At 36.6% G+C, this 12355-nt stretch overlaps 1 protein-coding gene across 1 annotated transcript in view; it reads right to left on the reverse strand.

Moving 5' to 3' along the window:
• Window positions 1-476: 476 nt before the first annotated feature.
• Window positions 477-12355, reverse strand: part of NUF2 (NUF2 component of NDC80 kinetochore complex) — a 30622-nt gene continuing 18743 nt past the window's right edge. Inside the window, exons 7-14 of the mRNA XM_081322766.1 lie at window positions 11711-11784; window positions 10465-10561; window positions 8970-9032; window positions 5323-5460; window positions 4480-4620; window positions 3131-3306; window positions 2220-2355; window positions 477-1389 (exon numbers count right to left, since the gene is read on the reverse strand). Coding sequence (XP_081178892.1) covers window positions 1270-1389; window positions 2220-2355; window positions 3131-3306; window positions 4480-4620; window positions 5323-5460; window positions 8970-9032; window positions 10465-10561; window positions 11711-11784 — 945 coding nt within the window. The 3' untranslated portion in view covers window positions 477-1269. The remainder of the gene's footprint in view (window positions 1390-2219; window positions 2356-3130; window positions 3307-4479; window positions 4621-5322; window positions 5461-8969; window positions 9033-10464; window positions 10562-11710; window positions 11785-12355) is intronic.

Here is a 12355-nt window from a genome sequence, read left to right on the forward strand (position 1 = left end):
CTCCAGGGCAACTTTCCAACCCTTTAAGGGTCTCTGGGCAAAGCAAAATTGGACTGGGAAGCCGGAGCCCCAGCTTCTTCCATCCGTCTCGTCGGCCACCAAATGACACACCTTGAATAATCTCCTAATTTTAATGTACATGTGATGTATGATTTAGAATGCAGCAGGAAATATGTAGGAGGCAGTTAGAGTGTAACCTCACAGCACCTCAGCCAATGGGGAAAGAGGGATGTGGCGGCTGAGATAGGATTGTATAAAGAGAATATTTTGGGTTCAAACTTTGGAGACAGCCAAGTTTTGATAGCTTCTCTCCCTACTTATTGTAATAAACAAAACAAAAGGCCTTCACTGTGTCTTGGCTGGTTATTGGTCAGGCAAGCTTGCTTCTGGTCATGAAGGAAAATAGCCAGGAGCATATAACATGCTGAATGTGGGGTTGCCAATTAATATTGAGCAAAAGATTCCTTTAGATACAATTAACAATTTTTAAAGAAAATTTTATCCATGTTATGTTTCTCATCAATACATCACCATTAATGCATCACAACAAGATTATGAAATTTGGATTTTATTATGTAGAAAAATGAAACATGTAGGTTAGTGATTCTTATTTTTTTTCTTTTTAGCAGAGTTCTAAATCATCATATGTAAGCCCACAATCAGAAACATGATGCCAGTGAGCACCTTGGCTCATGCAAGTCATTCAGAGGACGTTCACAGGACCCCAAATCTCAAGATTAAAATTCTTAGCAAAGCATGGTGTGCTCGCTCAAATGTTTACAAGATTTCCTGCAAGGAAGCCAGTATCTTGGTAATCTTGAGATTTGGGCTGTTAAAATAATTGGTACTACAGAAACTATCTACAATAGTATGCATAAGATCTCCAAATTTTAAAAAATTAAATGGCCAATATTTGTTGCTGAAAATTTAAGTGATATTTTACAATTTGATTAAAAAGAACCAATCTAACAGAGAAAATGTTGGGTTATGGTTTATAAACTTTTATATTCAGAAATCTTTATGACTAAAGAAAATTTATAAATATATGTCCATTTGTAAGTTACTATTATTATCTGATGAAAGCAAATTCAAGTTTGCATCTCTCAATTCTATTCAGGTAAGAAAATATTAAAATAATGGAAAGCAGAAAATAGTCATTTGACAATTCTTCAACAGAGATTTGTAAGCTCTACTACAGTTCTTGCAATTAGCAGGCTACTCCATATTTTTAGATCAAGAAAATGATGTAAAATAATTAGAATTACAATATCAAAAAAGTCCAGTTAATTGAGCAATTTTTTCTTCTCTGGATGATATATAGCTGTTCACTGTCCTGACCATATTTTCATGGTATTTCTCCAAACCAACCCTCAGGCTGAGGTAGATCTCCTTAAAGAGGCAGAAGAAAAGATCAGCAGACATTATTTTTTTTATAAGAGACATGAGATCTAGGCATATTAATATACATTCCCTTAAGTGATGTATTTTTCATTTTTAAGAAGTATAAAGAAAAGACATTTGCTAAACCTATCAAACCTCTTTTATTTTTTTAAAAAAAACATTTTGGATGAAAGTGTTCAGAGTCTCTTACCCTTACAACTTCTCAAGAGCCGAGCTGTTTAATTTCTTTAGGCTTAAGAGTTCAACCTTATCAAGGACAACTATACCCAGGGTACATTTTGGCTAGGGGCTACCAAAGAGTTTTAAGTGGCAAAATGGGTTTGATAAGCAATTCCAAGTCATACTGCACATATTTGCTCCTTTCAAACTTTCCCAGCTACATAAAAAATGCAAAAAGAACTGTGCCCCAAGTGTTTGACTCCTATTTTATCTGTGCCTCCAGGGCAAAGAAATAGAATGCTGGTGCCACATGAAGTCTTGTGCAACACTTTATCTTTGTTCTAGAGCCATTTAAGGGCTGGCTGTACATGTATTGCGAAACTTTAAAAACACCAGCCATTCGGGCATTATGCTATGCTAAGCACTCAGCAAATGAATGGCCGGATAAGGCCGGCCAATGTTACTCAGATGATACTTGCCCCCTGGAAGGATTGGCGCACTCAGTCTTGATGTCTGCAGAGAGTGAAGCCAATGAATATACAGCCCTATGCATAAAGGCTTTCCTCCCTGCAGATGACATTAGCAGGCTGGATGACATCATGCCTGGAGGAGCTTTAACAAAAGCCACGTCAGCATGAGTGTCTGCTGCATTCACTCACCTTCTCTTTTACCTTCTCTTTCCCAACTTTGTCACTGAGCTGTTGAATTAAACCTTTGAGTTGCATGATTTCTGTCTCTGTTGTTGTCAGTTTTTCACAGACAGCTCCTCTTTTCTCTTGAAATTTATTGCAGTATCTAGAAAATAATATTTTTACTATTTAAAAGCATCACCTGCAAATTAAGATTTAATTAATCTTTTCTATGCAGAAAAAAGTAGGTCATAAACATTAAAAAAACTGGGATCCTATGGTTTATTATTTAATGGTTAAAGGCAATCCTAGTAAGTTCCATTTCTTCTATGAAATTTGGGATAGGAAAACATCAACCATCCCTAATTCTCAAAAGTAGACAGGACTGGAAAATGGTCCGAGTTCCTTCCACTTCACTCTGTACAGTAGGGTGAGTGGAACAAAAAAAGAGAGAATGGTACCAAATATTTCTGGATAACAAATCTGTATCTTACTGATCAACTCCATGAAGTATCAATGGCAATAGAGGATAGCTTTTCAGTCTCTTAGGAATGTTATCTGAATACAGTAGTATCTTCTGTTGTAAATATTGTCATGTGCCTCTATTAATGGCAAAACTATCTAGGATCAAGCATAATTTTCCATTTGTTTGCATTCCTTTGGGATCCAAATCCTAATTTTGAGTTTTTTGATGAGAAAAACTACAGTGGAATTGTGAATGATTCGGAAATGACAAATGGATTTTACTAAAGTCGTTGCCATTATTAGTTACTTTTCCCAGGGAGCTAAAGGACGGAAAAGCAGCATGAAGTTCTTCAAGAATATACCTATTTTCCAGAAAGCAGTATATTTTAGTATGTTCTTTCCAGATTGCTAATTTTGAACTGCATTGAAGATGCTAGCAAAATAAGCAGAATTAAACAATCTAACAATATTCATACTCAGTTATTGCCTGTTTCTGCAGTTCAGTATTCTCATATATCTTTTTAAGTTTGATTTCAACAGCAGCAAGTTTTTCACGTTTAACTGTGACTAATCTCTTCAATGACATTTCTTCCGTCTTAGCATTCTTGAATCCACTTGTGCTATTCTCAATCTGATCCTCTAACGTTCTGATCTGAAAAACAAGTTTTAGAATGCAAGTAGTAGACATATCACTAATTAGCGAAAATACTACTTCAAATGCTAAACAAGAGCTAAACAAATGCAACATCTGAGCAAGCCACATTTAGTAAACCAGTTTATTTTGCAAGAAGAGCTTTTGAAAGAGGTGTAATATTTACATATTCTTGCAAAGAGAAAAAAATAGACTAAACAGAGATATACGCTATTGTTTTCCCAAGGTTTCAAAGACTGATTTTCAAATGTTTTTAAAGTTTTTCTATTATGGGTTCATAAAGAATGTGCTGTTCTGCTCAGAGTAGATTGGCTCGACATTAAATGAGCTTTTTATGCAATATGAAAATTCATGACAATGTGGAAAACTTGTTAGCAGTTTGTTTGCATAAGTTGCTGCTAGTAAAATTGGGGGTCTCAGGCAAAATCTGTGAAAAACCCCTTCAATGATTCTTTTCACTTTCTAGTGGGAGGTTTTCCTCTGCTGAGAGGGGGGCTTGTGGCAGTACTTCCTGTGCTTTGTTCTTCAACTTTGATGTGTATCTTTGTGTGAAAAGGAGAATGGAATGTGCCAGGGTCCATATGCCTTATCTCCACCCCTTTGTGAAATCTGGAGAAGCACCTGGGAACCACCCCTTATCAGCTCTGGTTCCCATTACAACTTTGCATCTGTGGATTGGCTGGATGCAACTGGGCAGTTGGGCTCTGGGGTGGAGTTTTGTGAAACAAGTTTTAATGTAGCAATTAGTGCAGGAAAACTTTAGATCTTGCTTTGCTCTCTTGCTATCACTATCTCTCAATAAAAGTTCCTTTTGAAACAATTCCTGTTTCAAGAGTTCTGCTTTCTTGGGTGTAGTCGAGCCAGAACCTTACAAAATCTTACTCTGCCTCAATGTATCTTAAATATAATTTTGCCTTCCAATCCATTTCCTGCAGGAATATAATTTTCCCAGTTCAAACTTAAATTGAGAAAAATGGGGCTAGGTAATGGGTTTCCATTACTTTCCTCTAATTTGAAGAGGAATTGGCAAACTTCAGTAAAGAATATGTGTCTTTATGAGCTCTCTGCTAACGCTGTGCTGAATCCATGATTTATTTTGGACTACATTCTACCAAGAATAAGTACCTCAAAATATTTTATCAACAATAGATATTATATTTGAATAGCACAAACCTGGGCCAATATATTTGATAGCTTATCCATATTTGCTCCTTGTGTTTGCATTTTCTTTCGGTACAATTGGACCTCCAGTTGACATGATGGAAACATCTCTACCAAGTCTCTATAAGCTTCATACTTCTCAATTACTTCTTGCTTTATAATTAAAAAAATCAGAATTGAGATGGTGTGGGTAAAGCTGCAACATTCATAATATACCTATATCCACATGAAACTGTCTAATTAGTCTTGTGTTCTAAATCTGAAATACTATTGCTGTCAGCAATTCCTTTCTTTCAATCTTTTATTTTGTAATTTAGTTTTCTACTGTGTTACAGATTATCTTACATTTGATATAATAAATTTTCAGATACCAAACAATATTTCACATCTCAATCATTGATATTTTATAATCCTTTTTTCAATTTAGTTAGGATAAAAATGGTCTGGGGAAAAAACACCAGATTTTTCCTGTGTTTTTCTCTATAGATTCACTAATATCTGAGCTGGAAATAAATTGATTCAAGTAATGAAGAGCTAAATATTTGGAACCATGGTTAGGGAACAATACTAATCCTGAAGTACAGCTGAGTGACAGGGAGGACATGGATTTAAATATTTTTGTAGACATAGAAAAGGTAGAACAGTTGAGACACTTGTCAAATTTTGCAGTTCTGATACATATTAACTGGCTTTCATTATTACAACATATATGTAAGATACAGTTAACTGTATTAATTTTGAAAAATGTACGTATATTCTTATGAAACTATGGGAGGCAAATCTGACAAATACTGACTTTATCAATTTTAATTGCTATGATAAGGCAACTAAAGTGCCTTTAATATTAAGATTCACCTTGTCTTTTTTAATCTTCTGCAGTGTCTGCTTCATCCGTTCCCTGCAAGTAGTGAGTTTCTCTGGAGACTCTGTAATCCTGGACTTCAACTGCTCTTGTTCTTGTTTTAGGTAACAGATTGTCAGTTTCAGATCGTTCTGTTTATTGAGAATACATTTTTTTTAATCCTAATGCTTTCAGAAGTTTAAAATCATTTGATTATCAAATAAATCTTAAGCAGCTAAATTTTCAGTGTTAGTGTATACATTTTGGAGAAAAAGAATAAGAGCACAACACATAGTCCATTTCTTTTAACATGAATGAATTGCAGGACTGGTAATTTTCCTATAAGAAATACACAAAAAACATACATAAAATAGATAGCAAGGCATTCTTAAATATAAAGTTCTCTATTTGACCAGATTTAAGATTGCATTTCACTGTTTAATACTTAAGATATTTTGTCAATAAATATTTTCTCTCCAGATTTAGAGGCTGGAAAATGTTGTTGCCAAAATCAGTTACTTATTTATCCTTGTACTCTGCATCATTGCAGTTTCCTGTATCTTTTTGTTAATGGACTTGGAGATTGCAGCACACATTCCCAAATGCATAAAAGATTCTATTGAGATTGGCCTCCAAGAAATGGATTAGGCAACTGTAAGGACAGTTGCAATATTCTATGATGCTGCTGTCAATAGTATATTTTGTCTGTAATGGTTTGACGTGTTTGCTGCAGGTTTTATTTCTTTCAAGGGTTACAGGAAGATTTGTTGTTGGCTGAAAGAATATGAATTTGATTCTGCTCATGATTACTCTTTTTCTGATATGTATACTAAATAGTAGTTACGATAAAGTTAATTTACATTTAGGAAAAATGTGGTTCCTAAGGCAAGTTACTCAGTCTGATAGAACGTAAATAGCTTTTTTTGACAGTCACCCCAGCATCAGGCTGCTGAAAAGGAAAAGAAAGCAACCCATTTCTTTCAATACAGGGGTAGATGTTTGAAAGAACATGATTCCTCTCCAGTGATCATTAGATGGCACCAAAGAGACAGGATATTTTGTTATGTCTTTGCTGGGGATCTCTGGGAATTTTGCAGTTTCAAAATTCTGCTGTTGCAATATCCGGGACTTCCAAAACTGTTCTGGAAAACATGGAAGAGACAGTAATGGATACTGCTCTATTTCAAAACCAGTAAGTTCGAGGTCAGGACAAATACGTTGACCCTGCCCCTCCCTGTCATACGTAGAGAATAAGTGAGGCTATGCATACTGATTTAGGAATAAGACCCACTAAAGTTACTTCAGAGTAAGAGCATGTATATTAATTCTGTCAATATTAAATGTTTTTGTCCTTGCCTTGCACTTCTTTGTTCTTACACATGGAGGGGGTGGGGGGTGAAATGCAGTTTGGTTACTCCAACTCACAAGACAGGGAAACCAGGCAACAGTCAGAATAAACTTGCTTCTCATTCATTTTCATGATGGGGAAGGAAATATCATTTTACATTCAGAGCTGACTTCATTTCTGATAAATACCATACTGGGGGTCTTTTTGTTGAAAATTTTAGGCCAAGTCTGGATGATACTGGTGGGCTTCATGTATCACTGCCATTTTTAATACAATGTAGCTTGTGTTGAAAGAGTACTGTTTCCATACCTGGTGTGGAATTATAGACCATGCTATTTATAAAGCACACCAATACTAATATAGTATGCAGTGTATAACATCCCTCATCACAAAGAGAAAAAAATGCCTACATTAGAACAAATCAAGTCTATCAGTGATGTAAATGAAGATGACAGATTTTATCACAACTTAAAAGTCCTTTTTTATCAGCATTGCACTGCCGGTCTTTTTCTTGTGTTTGGTCTAGGACTGTCAATAGATTGAAATTGATTGATGGCAGATAAAATAGAACAAAAAAAGATAGATGGAAAGGAAATTGGTCTACCTCTGTCCATGCACTATTTTTGAACTGTGCATTATGCAGAGGGAGAAGTTATTTTTCAAAAGATTAAAACACCTCCGCACGCTTATTAAAAAGATGTGCAGTAATTTCAATTCAAAGGGGGTTCTTAGGATCATACAGGGATGTACATGTTAGTACATGTCAGCAAATTGTTAAACCAAATGCATATCTTGCCAAGAATGCAAAGCAGCTGCATGATCTTGATATAAGACTTGACCGTTTCAAAAAGTTGCAAACTGGTATTACATGCACACCCGTACATGCTTTCAACTATCTTTTTGCCTTTGAATCCAAAGTGCTGATTTCTGATGTATGACTCAAAGAGCTGATGTGTTCCAATCTTCAAAAAGCAAAAAAAAAAGTGTTTTGCTTGATGCACAATGCAAATCCATTCTATCTGGAAGCTTACGTGGACCACTTTAGAGAGGACACAGTCTCACTTATGCAAAATGGGTGGAAATAGGTTTCAATCAAGAAAAATAAAAGGTGGCTTAAGGGATAAATAGGGCAATGCTGGTATAACATGTTTTTCCCCTCCTTCTCCCCATCTCTACATAGCTAGCTTTCCTTCCCTCTGACCCTAAAATACCTCTGTTACAACAGACTCTGGGCCTGAGACCAGCTTGCACATCCCTAATGTAAAAAAAATCTCACTTCAAAAGTAATAAACATAAAGTGATATAAAATTTGACAGCCTTGAGCACTGGGCCCTAGCTAACAAAATGCAGTTCAGTGGTAGGAAAAGTAAGGTCCTGCAAAGAGGCAGGAAAAAGTCAAATGCACAGGTATAGAATAGGTTGTACCTGGTTCAACAATAGGGCGGTATACAAATCAAATCAAATCAAATCAAATCAAATAAATAAATAAATAAATAAATAAATAAATAAATAATAGTAACTATGAGAGGTATCTAGGTGTCCTAGTGGATCATCACTTAAGTATCAACCAGCAGTAATCAAAAAAGTCAATATAGTCTTGGGCTGCATCAACAGAGGGGTATCATCAAGTTCACAAGAAGTGATAGTACTGCTTTATACTGCATTACTAAGGCCATGCTTGGGATATTGCATCCAGTTCTGGTCACCACAAAACACAAAAAGATGCTGAGACTTAGAAAGAGTGCAGAGAACAGCAACACAAATATCAAAGGGTTTGGAGGCTAAACTGTAAGATGAATGGTTAAGGGAACTAGGTATGTCTAGCCTATTGAAGAAAAGGACCAGGGATGAACATGATAGTTGTCTTCCAGTGCTTGAGGGACTGTCACAGAAAAGAGGGCTTGACTTATTCTCCAAAGCACCTGAGGACAGGACAAGGAGTAATGGATAGAAGATCATTAAAGAGAGATCCAAACTGGAACCAAGAAGAAATGTCTTGATAGTGTGAACAATTAACCAATGGAACAGTTTGCCTCTCAGAATTGTGGGTGAACCATCACTGGAGGTTTCAAGAAAAGATTGGACAACCATTTATCTGGGATGATATAAGGTCTCCTGCTATGGGCAGGGGGTTGAACTAGAAGACCTCCAAAGTCCCTTCCAGCCCTTTGATTCTATGATTTTAAAATAAAGCATCTCTGAAATATTTTTCAAAGATACTCACATTATACAGTATGTAAACTATTATGGATAAGCATACTGAATCTTACCAGTTTTTGTACAATTACTGAACTTTGCATGAATGCTACTTACTAAATTTTTATTCTTTTCTGCAATTTCCATTCTTTTTTGGTGGATCACTTCTTGCAAAACATTCTACAAAAAAATTGCATAACAATTAAGAAAACCTATTTCCAACGCTTATAATTTGTCCCAATCCCAGAAGATTTTAAGTGGCAAATAGCAATACACAAAATAAAAATATTGAATTATAACATCAAAACTTTAAATATAAAGGATAAATACTCCGATGATCTATGGACCAAAAGGTTGCTAAAACAATATAGCCTCAGCTTGCTTACAGAATATTAACAAGGTATAATGTGGAAAGACAGAATTTCAGAAAATGTGGCTGCTACGGGCATGGAAAATCTAGATGACTCAAATGAATGGACAGTTTCAATCCTGCCAAAGTGTTGTATAATATGTCATGGTGCTACACCATATACATCTTTAACGATAATGACCACTACATGGTCATAAAATGGGTCAGTCACATGACCAACACAATTTTACCATTTTTTTGGACCAGCCATTAATAGAAACACCACAAGTCATTAAGCAAACCAATGGTTCACTAGGGCAGGGCTTTTCAACCTTTTCATAGATTGTACCACTTTTAAGACATGACAATATTTGAGTACCGCCAGTGCTTAGGTGTCAAAAACTTGATGACTAAAAAAAAAGGGGGGGGGGGATTTTGGGTTTTACTGATTCATTTGTTGTTATAGAAATGGCTAGCTACACTTCTCTAGACAGTCGCGTACCACCTGCCACATGCCAAAGTACCACAAAAGGTACGTGTACCACCAGTTGAAAAGCCCTGCACTAGGGTCACAGTTTTGTTGAAAACCAAAAGTAAATGTCACGTTTTGGCAAAAGCTTTGTGGCCACAAAACGCTACAAACGACTATAAATGCAATCAGGGCGTGTGTGTGTATATGTGGGGGGAGTTGCAACCATTGTTACTTCGAATCCAGGTCATAAGTAGCCCCCTGGTCGGTCCGACATCATTTCCAATAGTCTTGTCATAAGTCCAATAGACTTGTCATAAGTCAAGGTCTACCTGTATATATTTTACAACTTCCCTTAAGCCAGGGCTGTCAAACTCAATTTCACTGAGGGCCACATCAGCATTGCGGTTGCCCTCAAGGGGCCGGGTGGGTATGGCCAGGGTGGGCATGGCCTACTGGGTGGGCGTGGCTAGAGTGCGTATGGCCTACTGGGTGGGCATGGCCAGCTCTACATCATTCGCATCAAGGGTGCCTATGGGGGCCTGGGCAGGAGTGGGACAGATCTGGGGGTCTCTGGCAGAAGGAGGGTCTCTGGGCCAAGGGCCAAGGCAGTGGGGGCCATTCTCTCACTGTTTCCAGGATGGCTTCATGGGCCACATGAAACCAGTTTGCGGGCCGCATCTGGCCCCCGGGCCTTGTGGTTGACATGTCTGCCTTAAGCTGTTGTGTAATGGACAGCTAAACACAGCATAGCTTGTGGACATCACATGAACTTTAGTAAGAAGAACACATACTGTTTTCTGCTGATATTCTTGACTGAGTTTATTCTGTAGTTCTTGAATTTCTTGAGACAGCTCCTTGAACTCTACTTGTTGGTCTAAAGGAATAATACTGAGTATATAGAAATAGTGCTCAGTTTAGAGAAAAATGAATTTGACATATAAATATAACATACAAAAAAGCTGCTTCTTTTTGATAAAGCTACTTGGCAATCTTAAGTTCTGCAATATATTTAATGTAAAATTTTAGATATGTATATAAAACATTTTTCTATAGATATTTGCTTAGACAATTTCAATTCAATACACAAGATTTTAAAAAATCTTAATTTGGAGAGGACGAAATTTAAAGCTCTTGCATGAAAATGGCACGGGAGGTAAACCAATATGATAGACACAAAGAAACACATGACCCCTTATCAATCCAAGCCACATCTAGGCAAGGAACTCAATTGTTATTTGCACCTAAAATGGTGACTGGAGCTCCAAGAACGTGGCCCAAGAAAAGCACAATCTCATTCCTTTTTTAACTGAAATCAAATCCCTGTAATGTTGAGGCTATATTATAGAAACGGAACCAATTTGGTTCCAATAAGCCATTGGGAGAATGTGTCCTTCCAAAAACATTTCAACCATGCTTTCCATTGGGAATCAAACACACACACACACACACACACACACACACACACACACAAAATAAGCTATTTTTTTCCTTATCCATTAAGAGGCATGAGCAAAAGAGGATAGGTATATGTAATGGAAAAACTGGAGAAGGAATCTTAGTGACTTTCTCCTTGGGAGAAATAAGTTAAATTTGAGAAAACATAGAAAGAAATCACTATTTCCTTCCTCTGACCGTGTCCTGACTCGTCATGTCATGCAGGCTTTAATTTCATATTATAACACTTGCTCCCATAAGTGACAAGAAGTAATAAAGAACAAACCTATTGAAGGACTGTCCCCAAAATTTCCTTATGAGACATACTTCAAAAGAGCTCCCTTGCAGCACCTGTTTATCAACAGTCTTAAGCACTGAACATCCTGAGCCAGTTTACAACACTCCCAGTAACAACGTGCTATGGCAAATCTTTGATTCAAATGCCATTAACAAGAGAATCCATGGGAAAAGCATGTTAAGCGGAATTCAGACATGCATTCTTCAAAATATTGCTACAAATTCTATGCCCAGTAGAAGGTTCTTCAGTCCTATGAACTGATTCTTAATAATTTTAATAGGGGGAACTTATTGAAGTTATCTTACTCCATCTTTTCAAGCTTCCGTGTTGCCTCCTGGATTGCCACCTGAAGTTGTTGCTCTTTATCCATTGATGTTTTCTTTGAAAAAGAATTTACATTACATGCAATTCAACATATTATAGAAAAATTGCAACTGACTATAAAGTGAAATTATACTGGTCAGAGTATATCCTTATTTAATACATTTATGCTGAGCTACAACTCAGGCAGTAAAAGCTCCAGGTTTTGCTACAAAGTCTGAATGGACAATATTGGCTACAGACACATGAAAGCAAGATATAGTGGCTCCATGATTAATTAAACTAGAGAGAAAAGGGAGAGAAATGTCACTTTCTTAATAGCAGCAGATCCACATCTCAAAAAGCTTTTTTCTTCAGCAGGTCAGAGTATTAAGCAGGTGAATGTTCTTTAAACCTAAGGATAGGAGGACTTTCAGCAAAGTAATTTAACTTTTAGAGAATATTTGTAGCTCAGGATTGAAGTGAGGGGTCCTTGATGCTCTTTCAGCTTGGTTGTTTTCTTGCAGACATTTCTTTACCCAAACTAGGTAATATCATCAGTGCCAGTAGTTTGCTCTTGTTTTGTATTCTAGTGGCATGCCCTGTCAGTACTGGTGAGTGGTCTTGATGGTTATTTTCTTGGGCTGTTT

Source organism: Vipera berus, assembly GCF_964194415.1.
Source record: "Vipera berus genome assembly, chromosome: 3".
In the NCBI taxonomy this organism is placed as follows: Eukaryota; Metazoa; Chordata; class Lepidosauria; order Squamata; family Viperidae; genus Vipera; species Vipera berus.